The following is a 22,284-nucleotide window of genomic DNA, read 5'->3' as shown; positions in this document are numbered from 1 at the left end:
AAAATTTACAACAGTGGTCAACGGTAAATGGATGTAAGAGAGTGAATAGGATGGGAACGGGAGAGGCACACTAGATGTTTTAGAGATATTGGTAATTATGGTATGATCACAGATGATGGTTTCATTGAGTTTCTATACCAACAGTTCTGTTAGCTAAATTATAATCATTTAGAGAAGGTTTTTATTTTTCCCCCTTAATTAATTTACTTAGTTGAGCTGGATCCTAGGTGCAGCATGTGTGATCTAGGTCCCTGACCAGGGATCAAACCTGGGTCCCCTTCATTGGGAGCAAGGAGTCTTAGCCTCTGGACCATGTAGGAGCTTTTAAAACTACCAATGTCCAAGCCCTACCTCATACCAATATAATTAGAATTCCTCAGGGTAGAAATAAGCATTGTTACTTTTATAAAGTACCTCCCATATTTTCCATCCAGTGATTCAAATGAGCAGCAAGGGGTGAGAACCACTACTTCATCCCTTACTCACATATTAGGCATACTTTTTGATGTGCCTCTTTATGAAGTTTCCATTAAAAATCTCACAAAATTGCAGCAGTTACTTCATCTAGTATAGTGTCACATGGCAGTCAGGTTTATAACAAAATCAATTAACTTTAAAACCACCATGAAATGGATATCTGTCTTAGGATAGCTGATCAAGTAAAAATAAAATTTTATAAACTTCTATTTCTCCAACTGCTTTTCAGCTCACATTTAAAGAGATAATAAAAGTTTTTTCTTTAAATGGTTGACATTTTCAGTTATGTCCTTAAAACTAAAAGACTTAATTTCTCCCAATAATAGAGATTTTTAAAAATGTTAAGTATTTACTCAACTGTTTTACTATTGCCAAATATTTGGCAGTGACGACTTTTTACTTACCCTGAGCAAGTCATCTATACGACCTTCCTTCTTTTCCAGGTCCTGGTTTTTATTACTTTCTAATGCTGCTAATTTCAGCATCGTAAGATCAGTCTAAATAAAAGAAAGCTATTTTATTATTCCATTATATGTATCACTGCATGTAAATATAAAATTATATTTAATTCTGATTCTAAAAATCATAGAAGCATTGGAGTTTGTGTATGTAAAGGGTGTCCCAAAAGGTCTTAGTGTAGTTTTAAGTTTTATTATCTTCAGAAATGTAAGTGCTACACAGACTTTTTAAAAAAAATTTTCAAAGGTTAATCATTTAAATTTTTAGAATATTGATATGTTCTTCATTAAAATTTAGAATAATCAGTGTTATATGATATCAACTCTAGCTGATTTTTGAACAGGGCAATTCACAAGCTGTTCACTGACTCAAAGTAATGTACTTGTAAATCCTGGTCTAAAGATTATCCAAAGAAAGAAGTTATGATGCATTCACAAGATTCTGGACATGACCTGACAGAAAAAGTGTAACAGCAATAAACTGTAGAATTAAGGTGGCAAGCAAGAAGATCTACTTTTTCAATCCTTGGTTTCAGACACTCATCCAAAAACTGTCACATGTATATAAAGTTAAAATGAAAACTCCAGTATTCAAAATTCATAAAACAAAGTAATTGCAAAAGATGTCTGATTTTCAAATAATTTTTAATTGTGTAGCATATAAGATACACAAAAATACAGACATGTAAAACAAACTGCCGTAATATCCACTTATAACAAATATAACACCTTCAAGAAGGTATCAATTATATGTACTTGGATGTTAAGTTCAAAAAGAATCAGTAAACAGAACTGACATATTATGGTTATTTTGGTTATTTAATTTGCTTAAAATATATATTTAACCAGTGTAACAAAGGACAGACTGACAGTAAACTGGGTTTCAATTTCTCACCCTCTATGAATTGTTTTTTTGCTGTTATTCAGTAATTAGCTTTCTTGATACTGAATTTTACTTTATGATTATGTCTAAAAGAGAAGACATCTTAATTGTGTGCACAAACTGGTCACTGGTTTTTTATAAGTCATACAAAGAAATCTCAGTTACTATTTACCTGAGTAATTTTAAAGGATAACTGCTTTGGCTGTACAATAGGGTGGTCCCCAAAAGCTAACGCAGTAGGAGAAGGGCTATTCGGTCGAACCTTAACAAAATATTAAATTTTACATTAGCAAAAATAATACAATAGCAAGATTCTTCTTGATGTTTGCCAGAAAACAACAAAATTCTGTAAAGCAATTATCCTTCAATTAAAAAATAAATCTTTAAAAAAGAATTAAAAATAGACTTTTGCTTAACAACAACTAAATATTGCTTAAGTGTTTATTAGGATAATAACTCAAAACATAACTGAATTTGAAAAACTTTTTATCACCATTTATTTAATAAGGATTCATTGTACCTCCCTCTTACAAAGCCCAGTAAAAGAGACAACCAGCCATTTGATAGATAGATAGATAGATAGATAGATAGACAGACAGACAGACAGGTATGCGCCTTTGTCTCAAGACACTCAACCAAAAACTGTCACATGTATAAACTTTATATATATATATATATGGAGTTTACAGTATGGTGTCATAAAAGAAAATCGAATGCTTTCAATCTGTTAAATATAACAAGGCCGAATACATCATTTTAAAACAAAATTATCAAAAACAGCTTATGATGGTTCAAAAAGTAAAACTGAAAGACTTCAATGTATCAATAGAATTCTTTTAGCACTAGGGACAACAATGCATGCCCATGCTATTGCTGTTATGTTAGTTGCTCAGTCATGTCTGACTTCTGCAGGACCACATGGACTCTAGCTTGCCAGGTTCCTCTGTCCATGGAATTCTCCAGGCAAGAATATTGGAGAGGGTAGCCATTCCTTCTCCAGGGGATCTTCCCAACCCAGGGGTTAAAACCAGTTTTCTGCACTGCAGGTGGATTCTTTACCATCTGAGTCATCATGGAAGCCCTAATGCATGGCCATGTGTAATATAAAATTAATTTACTGATAAGTTGCACAGTTTAACTAGTCATTAATTTTAAAATACGTTCACTGAAAACAGTCGATTACATCATGTACCAATGCTATCACTACAATTCCAAGCTATTTTTGAGTTTTATACTTTACTTGGTATATAGCAATAAGATGTCCTCCAAGGTACAAAATGAGTAGGACATTAAAAAGTATGTATCTACAAAAAGGACTAGAAAGCAACACTGGAAGTTAAAACAGTGTACTTGAATAAGTGACATACTCTTAATTTTTAAAAATTCTTAATTCATCTTTAAATTACTGAAAGCCAACATTGCTATTCTGGTTATACAATGAACTTTCACATAATGAAAGTAAAAAAACAGTAAATAAAATCCAACATGAAGAAAAAAAGAAAAAAAATCCAACATGTAGAGCAATGCATATAAAAGAAGTGGATCTTAAAAACATTAGAAACAAGCTAAAAAGTTTTAAGTGAATTTTTAGGTCCAAGATCCTTTTCTTACTCCAAACTACATTATCCAAGGCTGACAGCTGCCTACTCTTTTCTCAAGGATTCCCAGAAAGGAATTATGCTACCATTTTAGTGGTTAAGAAATTTAACTAAGATCCCTGACCAAGGATCGAACTCGGGCCCCGGCAGTGAAAAGTGCTGAGACCTAACCACCCGATTCCCAAGGAATTCCCAGTTCCATCATTCTTTTATAGAAACATTACTTCTTGGAAATAATTAACTCAGAAAATCTTTAACTTAAGAATCTCACTTTCAGAAATAAAGTTCTAACAGCATCAAATCACTGAAAAGAATTCAACTCGCCTCAATAGAATGAAAGACTTTCTAAAAAAGATAAATGCTAATATATATATGTTTGATCCCTGAGTTGGGAAGATCCCCTGGAGGAAGCCATGGCAACCCACTCCAGTACTGTTGCCTGGAGAATCCCCATGGACAGAGGAGCTTGGTGAGCTACAATCCATGGGGTCGCAAAGAGTCAGACACGACTGAGTGACTAAGCACACATATATAAACGGCCTCAATAAAGACAAATTATAAAAATTATTCATTCAGTACACATAACCTCTGAGACATAAAAACCACACATGTAAAAACTTACAGATGAAGAAGGAGTGGAATGTGAATGTGAATTCTGAGGCGAACGGATTGCAGGAGGTATACCTCTTACTGGACTTGAGCCATTTCCACCTTGGTACTGAGGGTAAAAGGAAACACCACTATATATATATATATATATATATACACACACACATAAAACAAGAGTTTAGAAAGATGTTGTTTTAGACATGGCATTATGAATTAATTTAAATGTATCTTATTATTTTTGTGGCAGACTCAAAGACAAATTCCCCCAAAACAAAGAACATGTCTTATTTTTCCTTCAAATTTTAGCAGTTCCCTTATGCTTGTGAAGCCAGCAGGATCTCTAATCCCAAGAAACTTTAATCTCTTTACATGTAGATATGTAGATGTTAATCAACTATCTTAAAACAGAACTGTCATTCCCAAGATCTGTTAAGTATCCAAATGTTCATAGCACTATAAAAGAACTACTGGAGCAAGTCCTTTCTTAACAGCACAAAGTCTAATAAAAATCAATTCTTTCTTACATGCACTACAGTGAATGACTTAACTGCGTATGAAGAGAAGCCACCTGATCTGTTCCACAGCTTTCTAAAGTCTCATGTTTCTGAACCAAGAATGGAAGTGAAAAATAATTTGCTGCTAATGGCTTCATCTCTGGGTATTAGGTATGAACAGCAGAAAAGGAGACTTCCCAGTGCGTTCATTAAACAACGTCTAAAGAACTTGGTCTAAACTTTTTCTCTATCGGAGAAAGCAATGGCATCCCCGCTCCAGTGCTCTTGCCTGGAAAATCCCATGGATTTTTATCTATACTGCCTAGCATAATGCTCAGCACATAGCAGGCATTCAAGACACTTGACATGTGTTTATCTGAACAGACCCTACCTTTGGCAAAGATTTTTAATGATATTAACACTAAGGGACTGACAGCAACCAAAGAGCTTTAGGTGTATCTTATAGTCTGCAACAGTTTTAACTTAGACTCTGTAAACTCAAAAAAGAAAAACAATGGAGGATATATATATATATACATATATATATATGAATGAAAGAGAGTGACTGTATTAGTCACAGTCATGTCCAACTCAGTGCAACCCCATGGAGAAGAGCCCACCAAGCTCTTCTGTCCATGGGATTCTCCAGGCAAGAATACTGGAGTGGGTTGCTATGTCCTTCTGCAGGGGATCTTCCCAACCCAGCATTTATATATATATACACATATACATATAAAAAATACAGCCCGTCTCTCAACCAGCAAATTCTGCTCTCTCTCAAGTAAATATAAATATTTTTCAACTGACTAGATTATTATTTTAGTAATCACATTAATAATTTATAATATAATGGTAGGCAAAAGTGTTTCTGTGTAGAGGTGAAGAAACATTCCAGATTGGATAAAAATTTAAATTTACCACTGTTTATTATTTTCAGGGACCATTTAGATTCACATCTCTATCATTATTTAATCTCCATCCACAGGCCTCAGCTGTTGCTTTGGTACAATAAAATCTCAACTGACAGTACAAAGAATTCTAGAGGCTCTTCCATTTAAAATTTGCCTTTAGGTAGGATACTTTATGTGGATTCCCAGGTGGCTCAGTGGTAAAGAATACACCTGCCAGTGCAGGAGACTCGAGTTTAATCCCTGGGTCAGGAAGATCCCCTGGAGAAGGAGATGGCACCTGATCCAGTGTTCTTGCCTGGGAAATCCCATGGACAGAGGGCCCTGGTGAGCTACAGTCCACAGGGTCACAAAAGAGTCAGACACAGCTGCGTGACTAAACAAGAAGGCTACTTTAACATCTCTGGTTCTCAGGCTCCTCACCTAAAACAGGAATACTAATACCTGCTTTGACCATCTCCTGACCTATTATAAGAAAATACGGGAGAAAGTCCTTTGAAAATTATGATGTGCCATACCAAAGTAAAAGTAAACTTTAATGTTCCGAGAAAGACAGGACATCACATGGTACTTAAGTTCTGCTTTAATCAAGTAGATCCACTAAAGCAGACTTGGTGGTTCAAACAGCCTATAGCAGAATTATATTAAGAACTGAAGATATTCCTCAATGAACTTACTTCAAAATAGTCGCTAATTTTGTGGCCACGTCCCCCAATACTTTTTCCTAAAATATAAAAGTAAAAAATTTTACAGATTTAAAGTCAGTCGTGACTATCTATCACATATTATATGAGAAAGAGAATGTGCCAAACTTAATTCCCCTAATACACACAAAAATAATGTTAAGAATATGATATTCTAGTTGCATGGTGATGGGCATTAAAAGAATACTAAGATTCCTCAGAGGGTCAGATGCCAACTTCACAATTCCAAAAATCAAAGGATATTCCAATAGATACATGTCAATTTTAAAAGTCTCAACTATGGGAAAATCAGAAAAATGTCATATTAAAAGACTGCCTGCTTTTAAAATGTTATTCATACTGCTTCATGGCTACTAACTTCATAAAAGTGTATCAATGAAAAATATATCAATTAAAAAAGCATCAGCTGTATAACTGACAAACAAATTTATATCTATAAATAATAAAAAAGCTCGGTCAACACAAACCATAACAAACTTACAATAACATGCTTTAATATGAACACTATTTTGTAAAATGTTTGATTTTCTAAAAAGTATTTTCAAATTAATAGGATTTTTTTCAAAAACTAAATTTGAAATATTGTGCTTACATGGCCACTTTGATAAAGTGGTCAAAATTATTACAGATCACAGTTCTTTAATTAAAATTTTGCTCCAAAATGGACTTTAAAAAAACAAAAAGCAAATAAAATGAATTTTTCATCAATTTTATAAATACTAAACTGAGAAGCTGCTAAGAAATACAGCATTTTGGATGGGAGTTATCCTTCCTTCATTGGAATTACACTGAATACATAATTTCTTCAAGTTACAAAAGAAAAACTAAAGATAGCATGGAGTCAAAAGCATTGGATAATATAAACATTTATCGATTCAATACATTCATTCACTTATTTTATTCAACAAACATTTCTTGAGTGGTTACTATTTGCCAGGCATTACTGAGATGAACAAACAATACATTTAAAAGTTCAACAACCTCAGATTCCTTCCTGAAACAAGGTAGGGGGAATTAAAAAAAAAAAACTAAGAAGTAATACATTCTAGAAATTTTCAACAACAGCTTTGTACAGGTTTATTCAGAGGTCAGAGAGGACTGTAAGGTTTTATATACCAAAGGAATTTCCCTCCTGCCTATAACAACTTCCCTGCAGATTCTGAAGTGGTGCCATCTTTTAATGAAGACAGAGACGTTTTTGGGTTGCCTACCAGAAACTATTTCCCCAGTTCCTTTTCCCTGATTGAATCCAAATTTTATTCTGTTAACATTCCCTCCGCTCCATAAAACATATAATTTCAGTTCAGTTCAGTTGCTCAGTCATATCTGACTCTTTGTGACCCCATGGACTGCAGCATGCCAGGCTTCCCTGTCCATCATCAACTCCCTCAGCTTGCTCAAACTCATGTCCATCAAGTCGGTGATGCCATTCAACCATCTCACCCTGTCGTTCCCTTCTCCTCCTGCCTTCAATCTTTCCCGGCATCAGGGTCTTTTCCAATGAGTCAGTTCTTCACATCAGGTGGCCAAAGTATTGGAGTTTCAGCTTCAGCATCAGTCCTTCCAATGAATATTCAGGACTGACTTCCTTTAGGATGGACTGGTTGGATCTCCCTGCTGTCCAAGGGTCTCTCAAGAGTCTTCTCCAACACCACAGTTCAAGAACATCAAGTCTTTGGTGCTCAGCTTTTTTTATAGTCCAACTCTCACATCCATAGCTTTGATGAGATGGACCTTTGTCTGTGAAGTATTGTCTCTGCTTTTTAATATGCTGTCTAGGTTGGTCATAGCTTTTCTTCCAAGGCTGTTTCCTATCTGGCCTCCATTCTTAGTTCCCTATCTCTCCTCCTCCTAATCAGAAATCCAATTTTGCTTAGGTTATCATGCTTTCTGCACAAGGCCTATATTTCTAAGGAGAATGTTACCACATTTTCTATTTCAGAGACGGGCCTCATTTTAAGGGCAATAATACCTCTCATGGACATAATTGGTTTTGGAATGGACACACAACCCAATTCTGACCAAGAAGATGACAGGAGAGGTTTGCTATGAACTTAAATAAGCCTATGTCAAAGAGAGGGAAAAAAAGAAAAGCACATAGAAAACCAACCTCTCTCTAAAGCAAATACAAGTGTGGAAGATGAAATGAGGAGATACAATTAAAAATGGCCACAGTCCTAAAAACACAAAAGAAAAAAGTAGACAATTCTGTGGAAGGCAGATCACAGAGAAAAAGATGTGGCTTCCTAAAGACATAGGCTGGCTCAACCAACCCGGAAGTCCCACACTATATTGGGACCTGCTTTTTTTAAGTGAGCTTTAAAATTTAATGTTAAAACTATCATAACTAATATAACTAAAATAAATCCAAGTTCACTAAACCACAACTTGAGGAAAACTACACTAAGATCAAAAAGGACCTCAGGCCACACTGAAATACAAAATAGCACAAACTTAGAGAAAGGCGCTAGAGTGACTCAACTTCCCCTTTCCACAAAGACAGCTGCTGCAAATATATTTCTTGATGCCAGTGCCACATGTAAATACTAGTAAGCCATGGGTTCATAGCTTTAGACTTTGTAGCTAAAAATGGCTCCAAAACACATAATATATGCATAAAATCATCATTACATGATTCAAGAGTCTAACTTATTGTATTTAATCTTGAGAAACCAAATTAAATGATAATACTATCTTATCCATTATAAGAAGTTTTGCAGTCTAGTGAAAGTAATTTCCTTACTAGTTTATAATATAAAATGTAAAGTAAAGATGAAGAAAGGATATGGAAAGAAAGCAAAAAAGGATGAAGAAAAGGTATGGAAAGAAAAAGATGATATTTTAATGAAGTACCTCAATCATTTTTATATAGTCTTTTTTTTTTTTTTTAAATAAAAGGGATGAGTAAATTTAGGTATTTGTTTCAAAGCAAGATACAAAATTCTTATCCAAAAACAACAAGTCATTTCAACACTGTATTTCATGTAAAGAGAGAACAGAGAAATGTGATAAAGGTAATGCATATCAGGTTTGGACATGACACTTTCTAATTCTCAAAAAAATAAAGTAAATGTTAGAAAGAATAACCAGAAGCAAACTACCCGTGGTACAAAAAGACTCCAATTTCATAATTTTTTATACAAAGTATATTTAAGCTATATTAATGCAGATATTACACGGTCTCTATATAAATCACAAAAACAGAAAACTTTTAAACAAATTATTAATTGAGTAAAAACCAGAATAATTAATTGCAAATACCTCTTTGGGTATGAAGGAACATTTTGTTTCACTTACCCTGACTACTTTCATTCTGATTTTCTGCTTTTCTTTTTCTTCCTCTGGATGATTCTGATTGTTTCTTCTCTGGTGTCTACAGAAAGCAAGTTAACAGAGTTTTATAGTTTCAACAAAACAAAATTTTATAATAACTATAAATGTCATTTTTATTTTCTAAGTAAGAAATTTTGCTAAATAGTGATCATGCAATGTGAATGTCTAATTACTTACATACAATTTCTTTAAAAGATAAACTTCTATAGCTATTGTATAAATTTTTAAAATTCAAAATGTAGAAGGCCTTGTATGTATTACTTGAAATTTATAGAATGTGACTTGAGGTGGATGAGAAATCTGAGAGTAATCAGGCTTAAAAGATGCCCTTTAAATTCTTAAAAAAACCTCCACATAGTAACAACAAAACACCATTTGTTTTTCCCATTAGTTTTCTACTATTAACATATATTCTATAAAAGTATACATATATATACACACATATATATACATATATATATATATATAAAACATACATTCTATAAACTTGGGCAAGGAAAAAAGAGCAGAACATAAATCCTAACATATATAATCCATACTAAAAAGGACCATTCACCTAAATGGTGAAAATTATTATCCAACAATAACAGCAAATTCATAGATTATACCCTAAATCAGGCATCTGCAAACTAACAGTCAGCTGGCCAAATCTGGCTAGCCACCTGTTTTTCACAAGGCCCATAATGTAAGTATAATTCTTACATTTTTTAATGACTGAAAAATATAAAAACAAAACAAGACTATTTTATCATATGAAAATTATAAGAAATTCAAATTTCAGTGTTCATAAACTGTTTTATTGGAACACAGTCACACTCATTCATTTATGTACTGTCTATAATTCCCTTCACACCACAACAGCAGAGTTGAGTAGTTCTGTCAGAAACTGTATGGCACACAAAGCCTAAAATATCCGGCCCTTTGAAAAAAAAGGTTTGCAGAGCTCTGTACTACATGATGGCTTGTTCTTAAATTACAGGTTTGTTCTTTTAACTGATATGAAGTACTTTCATCAGGCTACAACAACAATTTTTGTGGAGTCTGACAGAATGTTGTGTTTAGTGAAAAATTAAAACCAAATGTGCACAAGGCAATGGCACAGGGCCCTCAAATTCTAGAAGTCCGGCAAATATATCTGATGCCAGAACAAAAAATATCTGAATGAACGAAACATCAAGGCAACTTAAAATAATTCTCCAAAGGCAACGTAGTCCTCCAACAAGGAAGGGACTTAACCCACATTTTGATATCTCTTGTGGGTAGTTCTGTGATTAAATAGTACGAATGACAAAACACAATGACATAGGATATGAGGTATAATACCTTCAGGTTTATATAGATGCTCAATATCAACCTAATTCATATTGAACCTCTTTAGTTCCTCAAGGTATTATCATCTGCGGAATTTTAAGTTCTGTCACTGCCATTCTGCCAACAACATAACAAATTCAGAGAGGTTTAAGTGAATGCTACTGATCTGTGAATTCTTTAAAGACAGAAGTTACACCTTCTCCCCACTACCTCCTCCCACCTTCATGCCTAGCATAGTTATTTAATATTACCTTATAAATATGTGAATATTAAACAACTTACTCAAGGTAACCAGGATTCAAATCAGATTCAATTCTATGTATTTCCATGCCCTATATACACTTTTTCCCTCCTTCTATGTGTCATGATTATATGTACTACATCAAGAAGTAACTGAATGAATCAACTATACAAAAATACTTCAAATTGTCATTAAGTTCATAAATAAAATTTATTATGTCCAATAAACTACCATCATAAATTAAGAGATTAAAGAGAGCCACTCTAACTAACAATCTACTCAGGAGACAGACTGACATACAAGCAATTTAGGATAAACAGTTCATTACTTTAGTTTCATAGTCATAATCACCAAACTCAGACTTAAATGGTAACTAATCATCTATTTCTGTTGGAATAAAAATATCAGATTAAAAATGCTAAGTTAACAGTTTTATAAGGAATCCTATAATGGATTTTAAAACAAAGAAGGCATCCCAAATAATAATTTATTCATATCCTTCCCAATTTAATCTACATAAAAATATAAGGTCAAGGAAATATGGTTTTTCAGAACAGTTTCTGAAAATGCTTCTAAGAACCATTAAAATGCTAGCATTCACTGGCTACCTCCAAGTGGGGATGGAATGGAAAGATACGGTATACGAAGGTATTCTCAAACTTATTTGGGATAACATTCATCAAATACTTTGCTGGATATAGACTTCAAGACATTTAAGGTCCTTCCCTCCCCCCCCTTTTTTTTAAGACATATAGGGTAAATGAGTAAAAACTTTTCCTCCAAGGCAAAATTTCCCTGAATTAAAATTCTTTTCTGGAATAGGGAAGTGCAACAGTTTTGGGAGAAAAGTCATTCTGTTTATCAGAACAAACCCTCAAATGCATAATGACTACAGTAAAGAAGAAAAGGCAACAGGCTTCCCTCCTTTAAACCAGAGAAGAATTTGAGGAAGGAGAATGAAGGAAAAAGGAGAATGAAGTGAAAAAAGGATGACAAGACTAAAATTAATTTTAAGACTGTAATCTAAGACTAGTGTGGGTAAAAAGCTGGAAACAGCTAATAACTGAAAAGCAGAGCAAAGCAAAAGATGAGAAAGGGAAACCTAGATATACCTAAATTTGCTTGTAAAGTAAACATAGGCATTATACACACACCATTTTGCCTTCCCATGAACTTTTTGCACCCACATCCTAGTAAGACTACCTAGTGTTGACCTTTGACTTCATTCTCACCTCTGTCAGCCCAATGGACCATAATTTTCTCAGAAGAAAAGTACCATGGATCTCTGAAGAAAAAAAAGACTAAGACTCCAACTCTGGGTCTACCATCTACCATAATTTTCAGCATGTTCCTTAACCAAGACTCAATTTTCTCAATTTTAAATGTGATAACAGGGGCATAAAAGGACTGAGGGGACTAATGAGAAATATACCAGAAACATAAGTAAAATAACATCTAGAACAGTGTATAGTCTGTATCAGTAAGCTATGCTTATCTGAATGGCTATCCTATTACTCCAAATATCTGTGCACTTGTATGTTCCAAGACTTCAATCAAGTGTCATTCATTAAATGGTTAGCAGCTTTTGACCTAACAGTTTAGAAATTCCTTGTAGGGTTTGCAAAATAAACAATGTTTCTTCTTTAAGGTCCCCAGTCAACTCTGATCTCAACTATACGCCTTTAGGGCCTTTAGCCCCTAAAGATTACATCACTAACTCTGAGACAAATGTACTTTAAGCAGTTTTCTGGTTCTGAATTTAAATAATCTGAGCAACACCTATATTAAACAAAACAGAAACTCTCAATGAAGCCTAATGCTGCCAATTCTCCTAGGTCATCCTTTGTGTATGGACTTATTTTGAGATTTCAAAACTTGAGGATTTAGGATAGGCAGAAACTCACGAGTATTTAACCTCTAAAATGGCTAATCACTGAAAAAAACTTCAGAATACTATCGGCGACTTTCACACTGTACTCCAGGGACACCTCAGGGGAGAGGAGGTTGTGTCTCCAAAGTTACTGAAGGAGAGGAAGGAGCAGGTGGCTGAGCTGAGGCTCCAGCTACCAGTGAGTGCGTGTGTGCTCAGTCACTTCAGTCTTGTCCAACTCCTTGCGACCCCATGGACTGTAGCCCACCAGTCTCCTCTGTCCATGGGATTCTCCAGGCAAGAATACTGGAGAGGGTTGCCATTCCTGTCTCCAGTGTCGAGCCACTAAGTACATCCTACCCCATACCCTATCCCTTGGAACACAGCATATCTTATTTTAAGATCCAGACTGTATACCAGATTTACTTCAAAGAAAGAGATTAATGACTTCAAAAATGTTTGAAAACCTCTGACCCTAACCAAACATCAGTTTCCTAGAAAACCTAAGGGACATCAATCAGGTCACCACTGTTAATTTTGTAAGGCATAAAACTTGTACACATTAAGCATTTTATATAGAACACTTTCAAACTTGTTACTGCTCTAATACTGTAATTCTTTCCTCTATTTTTTTCTCAGTTACTGCACTATAACTGGGCACAATGGGAAGGATCATTATGGAAGGCAAAATACTATGACTTGGCTTTAAAGTAAAGATGGAAAGACTACAGTAATTATAAAAAGTCAAAGAATTCTGGCATACAGTGGAACAGTGGTTAGGAGAACATGATGAAAGGAGAAATTAGCATTCTTTAAATCCATTTAGTTTTAAAACTTCTAGTTTGTAATCATACCAAAACCTGAATGATTACTCTGGCATTTATATGTTCCAAGATATTAGGGTGAGTTTATAAGCATTTTATAGAGTTAGAAGTAAATTCAAAAAAACAGATAAAGGACTCAAGGGGCAATAGTGATGTTCTAATGTTCTATTTCATCTGAAATTTAAGTCAGTGATTATTAAACAAGGTTTTTACATCTAATCATGTGGCCTCTTAGTTATCTTAAAATAAAATAAATCTGCCTTTCATCAATGCAAATAAGACCAAATATAAGAAAATAAGAACCTTAATGCTATCACAGAGTGAGGGAAAGAAAGCAACATGAATTGCTGAAAATTGATCACCACCTCTACAAGCCTCTGGCCAGAGTGAAAGTCGTGTCTGACTCTTTGCGACCCCATGGACTATACAGTCCACGGGATTCTCCAGGCCAGAGTACTGGAGTCGGTAGCCTTTCCCTTCTCCAGGGGATCTTCCCAACCCAGGGACCGAACCCAGGTCTCCCTGGGTAGAGAGATATTTTAAATTACTGGAATAAATGCATGACAGAAAATTGTAACAGCTTGTGAAAAGATATTATAATGTCAGTAAAAGAGGAGTGGATATTAAAATTTATTCTTCACCTCTACCTTAGGTAGAGATCATAAGCTCCAAATGAATGGAACAAAAACAAAAGTCAGACGGCATCACATGTAATAAAATTATTGAGTTAACAGACAAATATTTTTAATTTCTTTCCATTAAATGAGAAAATAAGGTAGAAAGAAAAGTTTCTCTAGTATTAAGTATATCTGTATAACAAAATATTCAACCCTCAAACTTGTCAGAATGAATTTTTTCTGACTGATTCATTTACTAAAGACTGATTTAAAAAGTACAACTCATTAGCTACTTCAATGATTCATATAGTTACTCAGGTACCAAATTCAAGGTCACTATACTTTTGACAAATGGCACTTAAACCTTTTTGCCCACAGCTGGTAATAACAATGTTTCATTCACATTTCTAGGCAGAATCTGTCAAACTACTTTTGAGACAGAAGAAATCTTTGATATTTTATAGCACATACCAAAAGGTATATCTGGAGCCTTATAACAATAATCAATGTAAAATAGATGTTCCAGTCAAGAATATCAAATGTACAAGAAACTTATTTCTTCCAACCTTTGCTGTAAAAACTAGGTTAGAATAATGCCCTATATGAAAAATGAAATTCTATAGTGAGAACTTCCTTGCAGCTTTGTATCCAATTTACACTTAGATAAAATCTATCACAAAATATGTATACCCTAATTCCAGGATGATTTTCAGCTAACATGACCTGAAAAATTCTCAGTCTTTCTCTGCCCAAGAGTCAAACTTTAATACTAACAAGTATCTGTAAATCTTTGCTTGAATCTTTGTCACCTAAAAGATCTATGTTATATTGCAGAATTCAATATAAAAAATAGGAAAAGTTTATGTATGCAACATTTTGGGATCTTATCACCAAATAAAAGCATTTCCTTGCTGTTCAAAGGAAATCCAATCAACATATCAGCAATTTTGAGTGTAGCCTATTTTCTCCTGTATTGCCTTTATCATTTAATAATATGTAATGTCAAAGATGGTAGACAGCCAAAAAAAAATTAGGCAACCCCCAACTAAAATGTATGCTGCCTTAAGTTAACTTAAAGTGCACCAGCTCACATTTTTAAAAGCCTGAAGGATTCTGACTCCCTCCACAAACATACAGCATCCATAACCACATCAATACCTAAAAATATATAATATTTAATCTCATTTTCAATTTTTAAAAGCTGCTTTATACCTGCCATCCTCACAGTTGTATTAGGTTGGTACAAAAGTAATTGTGGTTTCGGACCATGAAATTTAAATCCTAGGCTCAAACACATTTTTTTTTCCATTTATTTTTATTAGTTGGAGGCTAATTACTTTACATCATTACAGTGGTTTTTGTCACACATTGAAATGAATTAGCCATGGATTTACATGTATTCCCCATCCCGGTCCCCCCTCCCACCTCCCTCTCCACCCGATCCCTCTGGGTCTTCCCAGTGCACCAGGCCCGAGCACTTGTCTCATGCACCCAACCTGGGCTGGTGATCTGTTTCACCCTAGATAATATACATGTTTCGATGCTGTTCTCTTGATCACACACATCTTTATTAATCAAAATAGGAACCATTACAGTCAATACATTTTTGCCAAAGAGAAGTTTATTTCTACAGTGCAAAATTTCAGGCCTTAGGATTCGACAAATTTTTGGAAACCATGCTCTGTGTCCTCCTGGTTGTGAAGCACATTCCCTGCAAAAAGCTGTAGAGGTGTTTGAAGAAGTGGTAGTCAGTGGCCAGAGGTCAGGTGAGTATGGGAGAATGAGGTAAAACTTCATAGACCAATTCGCTCAACTTCTGAAACACTGGTTGTACATCATGTGGCCGGGTGTTGTCATGGAGAAGATTTGGGTCCTTTCTGTTAACCTATGCTGGCGGCGGCAGGTATGTTCAGTTTTTGGTGCATCTCATCGATTTGCTGAGCATACTTCTCAGATGTAATGGTTTTGCCAGGATTCAGAAAACTCTAGATCACCAAAATTCAGCAGCAGATCACCAAACAGTGACCATGACCTTTTTCTGGGTGCAAGTTTGGCTTTTGGAAGTGCCTTGCAACTTCTTCTTGGTTCAACCACTGAGCTGGTCACCGCTGATTGTCATATAAAATCCACTTTTTGTCGCATATCACAATCCAATTGAGAAACGGTTCACCGTTGCTGCACAAGATGAGAAGATGACACTCTGAAATGATTTCTTTTTTTTGATTTGCAGTCAGCTCATGAGGCACCCACCTATCACGTTTTTTCATCTTTCCAATTTGCTTCAACTGCTGAATGGTCAACATGGAGTTCTTCAGCAAAACTTTCTGTAGTTTTAAGAGGATCAGCTTTGATCCTCCATCTTCAAGGCTCTCATCTCTGTGGCAAAACTTCTTGAAGCACCACTGCACTGTATGTTCGTTATCAGTCAAATTCCTGGGTCAAATGTATTGATGTTGTGAGTTGTTTTTGCTGCTTTATGATGACCCATTTTGAACTCAAACAAAAGAAATTGATCGAATTTGCTTTTTGTCTAACATCATTTCCATAGTCTAAAATATAAACAGCAATAAATCATTGGCAAAAAAACAAAGTGAGAAATGTGCACTAAAATGATGTATAATATAACCACATTAAGAATGCATTCCAATATCAAAAGCCAAAGATTAACAATGCAAAACCACGATTACTTTTGCACTAACCTAATACCTTCTTACGCTATTACACGAACCTATTTTAATTTATATTCCCATTTGCTTAAAAGGAACATATTACATCTTTGATACTGATAAAGTACAGTTTTGTTTGCCATTTTCTTATCATTTACACGGCATAACTATTTCTGGCATTTTCTCTTCTGGCTTTCCCTTTGACTTAAGGCTTTATTTACTAAATACTATAAACCATAAACTTAGAATCAAGTTGGACCTTCTCCTCTGTTCATATGATCTGACAAGTAATTTTCAAATCATATAATCAGGATAAAACAGCCACAGGGAGCAAATACTACGGGGGGAAAAAGCAAATTTTCAAGATAATGTAGTCTGAGAATGTTGACATTTTGAGAATGCCTGTTACAAATACTATTATTATAATATAAAATACTATTATAAATACTAAATCTAGAAAGCTAACTACCTGATTTTTTAAAGTGATATTTCATTGTTATTATTTTCTATCTAGCAGTATAAATCCTTTTTTTTCCTTTTAGTCTTTTTTAAAGAAATTGTTCTATAATTTATCTATTAGTACCAATTCTCAATGTTGACTATATTTCATAATCACAAAGCTGTTATTTAAAGCTCATGCTGGCGTCCCCATCCCAAATTTAAACATCTCTGAAAGGACATAAAAAAAAAAAATCCATATGTTTTAAAAGCTCCAAAAGTGATGATAATACATCATCAGGATTAGCAATAGTCAATCTAATAATATAGTAATACAGCATGTATTTCCTGCACACTCCATGTTAGAGAATCTCTAAAATTAGTTGCTCTTCTTTATATAATCTTCCATTAAAAAATACAGACCAAAATTGTGACAATACAGCAGAAACTTCATTAGGATATGAGTAGTCCAAGGGGTAGTTATGGTTACTCAGTTATTTGAGAAAATGAGAATTATTCTTAAAGAAAATTAGTAAAATACTATGTTCTCCTGACATAAAAACACATCCAATACTTTAAAAACTCTACTATAGTACAAGCATACCTCATTTTATTGAGCTCTGTTTTATTGCACACTTTGCAGATATAACATTTTTTACAAATTGAAGGTTTCTGGCAACCTTGATCTAGCAAGTCTTTTGATGCCATTTTCCCAACAGCATTTGCTTACTTTCTCTCTCTGGATCACATTTTAGTAACTCTTACAATATTTCAAACTTCTTCATTACTATATTTGTTATGGTGATCTGTGACCCATGATCTTTGAGGTTACTACTGTAATTGTGTTGAGGTGGCACAAACTGGGACATGTGACAGCGCTCTTAACTGATAAAATGTTGTGTGTCTTCTGATTGCTCCACTGACCAGCCATTCTCTCCCTTTCCTCGCACTTCTCTATTCTCTAAGACACCACAATATTGAGATTAGGCCAACTAGTAATCCTACAATAGCCTCTAAGAGTTCAAGTGAAAGGAAGAGTTCTACATCTCTCACTTTCACCAAAAGCTAGAAATGATACAGCCAAGTGAGGAAGGTATGCTGAAAGCTGAGAGACAAGCCGAAAGCTAGGCCTCCTGCACCAGTTAGTCAGGTTGTGAATGCGGAGAAAAAGTTTTTGAAGGAAATTAAAAGCACTACTACAGTAAACACACAAATTATAAGAAAGCAAAACACCCTTACTGGGGATATGGAGAGTTTGAGTGGTCTGGACAGAAGATAAAACCAATCACAACATGCCCTTAAGCCAAAGACTAATCCAGAGCAACTCTATGAAGGCTGAGAGAGGTGAGGAAGCGTAGAAGTGTGAAGAAGTAGACACTGGTCCATGAGGTTTATGGAAAGAAGCTGTTTCCTTAACAATGAAAGTACAAGGTGAAACAGCAAGTACTGATGTAGAAGCTGCAATGAGTTATCCAAGAGACCAGCTGAGATAATTACTGAAAGTGGCAACAGTAAACAACAGGTCAATGTAGACAAAACAACCTTCTATTGGAAGAAGATGCCACCTAGGACTTTCATAGTTCGAGAGAAGTCAATGCCTGGCTTCAAAGCTTCAAAAGACAGGCTGACTCACTTGTTAGGGGCTTTTACAATCGGTGACTTAAAGTTGAAGCCAATGCTCATTTACCATTCTGAAAATCCTAGGACCCTTAAGAATTATTATTAAATCTACTCTGCCTGTATTCTGTCTGAATATTCATTGGAAGGATGATGCTGAAGCTAAACCTCCAATTCTTTGGCCACCTGATGTTAAAAATCGATTCAATAGAAAAGATCCTGATGCTGGAAAAAACTGAGGGCAGGAGAAGAGTGTGACAGAGGATGAGATGGTTGGATGGCATCACCAACTAAATGGAAATGAGTTTGAGCAAACTTGTCAAGGACAGGGAAGCCTGGCGTGCTTCAGTCCATGGGGTTGCAGAGTCAGATATGACTTATCAACTGAACAACTAATACTACTACTCTGCCTGTGCTCTATAAACGGACAACAAAACCTGGATGATCACACATCTGTTTACAACATGGTTTACTAAATATTTTAAGTCCACTGCTGAGTCCTAGTGCTCAGAAAACAAAGAGATTCCTTTCAAAATATTACTGCTTACTGACAATACACCTGGTCATCCAAGAGCTCTGATGGAGATGTTGAAGATTAATGTTGTTTTAATTCTTGCTAACAAGAATGCTGTTTTCATTCTACAGCAGGAGACTAAAAGATATGGGTTCGAACCGTGGTTGTGAAGATCCCTTGGAAAAGGAAATGGCACTTCACTCCAGTATTCTTGCCTGGAAAATTCCATGGGCAGAGGAGCCTGGCAGTCTACAGCCCATGGAGTCACAAAAAGTCAGACAAAACTGAGCGCCTGAGCACATAAAATACAGATGCAATAAAATTCCTTCAATGTAATTCCTTTGATAGATCTAGGCAAAGTAAACTGAAAACTTTCTGGAAAGGATTCACTATTCTAGAGCTATTAAGAACATTTGGGATTCATGGGAAAAGGTCAAAATATTAACAGGAATGTGGAAGAGATCAGTTTCAACCCTCATGGATGACTTTGAGGACTTCAGTGGAGGAAGTAACCACAGATGTGGTGGACACAGCAAGATTACTAAAAGTAGAAGTGGAGCCTAAAGATGTGACTGAATTGCTGCAATCTCATGATAAAATTTCACGCTCAGTGGTAAAGAATCCACCTGCCAATGCAGGAGATGCACACATAGGTTTGATCCCTGAGTTGGGAAGATCTCCTGGAATAGGAAATGGCAACCCACTCCAGTATTCTTGTCTGGTAGGCTACAGTTAATGGAGTTCTAAAGAGTTGGACAGAACTGAGTAGCATTACTGCTACAGAGGGATCAATGGCAAAAGGAAGAGTCAATTAATGTGCAAACATTATTGTTGTTTAAGAAATGGTCAGAGCATCTCTAACTTCAGCAACCATCACCCTGACTGATTAGTCAGCACTCATCAGTATTGAAGCAAGACACTCCACCAGCAAAAAGATTATGACTTGCTGAAGACTTAAAAGATGGTGAGCATTTTTTTAAGTGATATTTAAAGATTAAAGCATGTACATTGCTTTTTCACATATAATGCTACTGCACACTTAACAGATTATGGTATAAATATAACTTCTATATGCATTGTGAAACCAAAAAATTCATTTGACTCACTTTATTTTGCTATTTGCTTTATTGTAGTGGTATGGAACTAAACCGGCATTATCTTTGAGGTATGCCTGTATGAGATACTAAAACCAAATTTCTCAGTATTGTCAACTTGTGCTGAATGCACTTAAGTGTGAAAACGCATTTGTCAGGGAAAAAAAAATTTTTTTGTGAAGTCCAGGAATATCCTGGATTGGCAAATTTGAAGAATATTATAAATCATCTTAAAACTAAATATTTCCAAAAAGGAATACCACTCTTTTTCAAAAGACTAACTAGGGTCACTAACTTATAAGAAATATACTACTTTAGTTATACAGAAAGAGCACAGAACAATAGTCCAAAGCATTACTTTCAAATAAGACACTGCAGAATTTTGACTATTAACTTACTATATGTAGCAAATTAACCTCTTTGGGCTTCTGTTTTCACACCTAGAGATGTGAAACTTAACAGAAATGTCATCTAGCTCCACATGTAACATGCTAAAACTTTATTTTCCCTCCTTCATTAATGGGGTAGTTCCCAAACAGAGGACACTTGCCTCTGCCCCAATAATATGTGGCAATATCCAGAGACATTTTCAGTTGCCACAACTCAGGGTGGGGGTCGGGGGATGGGCTACAGATATCTAATATATCATGTAGAGATGCTGCTTAGTATCCTACGTTACACCATGACTCCACCCCAAGAATTACCTGGCCCCAAAAGTCAATAATGTCTAGAAATCTTGGTTTGATGAATACATTAGAATTATATGTTGACACAAAAACTGCCTGTGTATTATGTGACAACTAAAGGATGGTATCAAATTTATTTATTCAACAAATATTTACTGTGCCTCTATGACACTTAAGTGCTATACCAGAGTCCACTTTAAAGTATGTCTTCATTGTTAAAATGACCTGGCATTTTTCTCTTCAAATATTGTTTTCCTCCATCAGCTTAGAATTTTCTTGCTCTAAAAATCACCCACCCACACTAAATGTACATTTTTAAAAAAGGGAAACATTAAAAAAGGGGTGGGGGGGACATTTAACAGCTGTTTGTTTGCTTTCTAAATAAATGGCCTACAGAATCAAGATTTATTGATTTATATGAAATCAAAAATAATCTAGACAGAGTATATCAGAGTTTCTAAGAAGGGAGCCTAAGTGTGTTTATTTTGGAAAGGTGATTCTGACACACACAGTCCTCCAGCTTTATGGAAACAGGAACACAGAGCCAGTCAGTATCGGGCCAACATTTGACTTCCAGTGTTTTTCCTTCCAAGACACTAAGGACATACAGTCAACCACGACAGACCACCTCCTTTGCTGTGAACTCTGTCATATAACATATATTTAGCACTGGATACTCCATAACTCTAACTGAATATACTTCCTGTAAGAACATGTCCTTTAGGGACTTCCTCCACCCTTCACTGGAGGGTGTGTCGGTTCAATCCATGGTCAGGGAACTAAGATCCCACAAGCCATGGGATGAGGTCAAAGAAGAAAAAAGTATGTTCTTTAATGTTTAGTGGTAGACTATTTGAATACAATTTTTTCTTTTTAAATAAAAGGAAAATTTGTAAATTAATTCCAAGTATTTCACAGAAACTATAATTTCTAAGTTTGACT

General features: G+C 35.1%; 1 protein-coding gene across 3 annotated transcripts in view; it reads right to left on the bottom strand.

Moving 5' to 3' along the window:
• Positions 1 to 22,284, bottom strand: part of TLK1 (tousled like kinase 1) — a 164,197-nt gene that overhangs the window by 49,824 nt on the left and 92,089 nt on the right. The window contains exons 4-8 of one of the 3 annotated variants that reach the window (XM_020890458.2): positions 9,429 to 9,504; positions 6,105 to 6,151; positions 4,039 to 4,134; positions 1,991 to 2,080; positions 882 to 974 (exon numbers count right to left, since the gene is read on the bottom strand). In XM_020890458.2, coding sequence (XP_020746117.1) covers positions 882 to 974; positions 1,991 to 2,080; positions 4,039 to 4,134; positions 6,105 to 6,151; positions 9,429 to 9,504 — 402 coding nt within the window. The remainder of the gene's footprint in view (positions 1 to 881; positions 975 to 1,990; positions 2,081 to 4,038; positions 4,135 to 6,104; positions 6,152 to 9,428; positions 9,505 to 22,284) is intronic. The other 2 variants (XM_020890459.2, XM_070476040.1) reach the window with 2 other exon arrangements.

The sequence above is a fragment of the Odocoileus virginianus genome, chromosome 13 (assembly GCF_023699985.2).
Source record: "Odocoileus virginianus isolate 20LAN1187 ecotype Illinois chromosome 13, Ovbor_1.2, whole genome shotgun sequence".
Taxonomy (NCBI): Eukaryota; Metazoa; Chordata; class Mammalia; order Artiodactyla; family Cervidae; genus Odocoileus; species Odocoileus virginianus.
The sequence above is the reverse complement of the archived record's forward strand: the minus strand, read 5'-3'. Positions and strand labels throughout refer to the sequence as shown.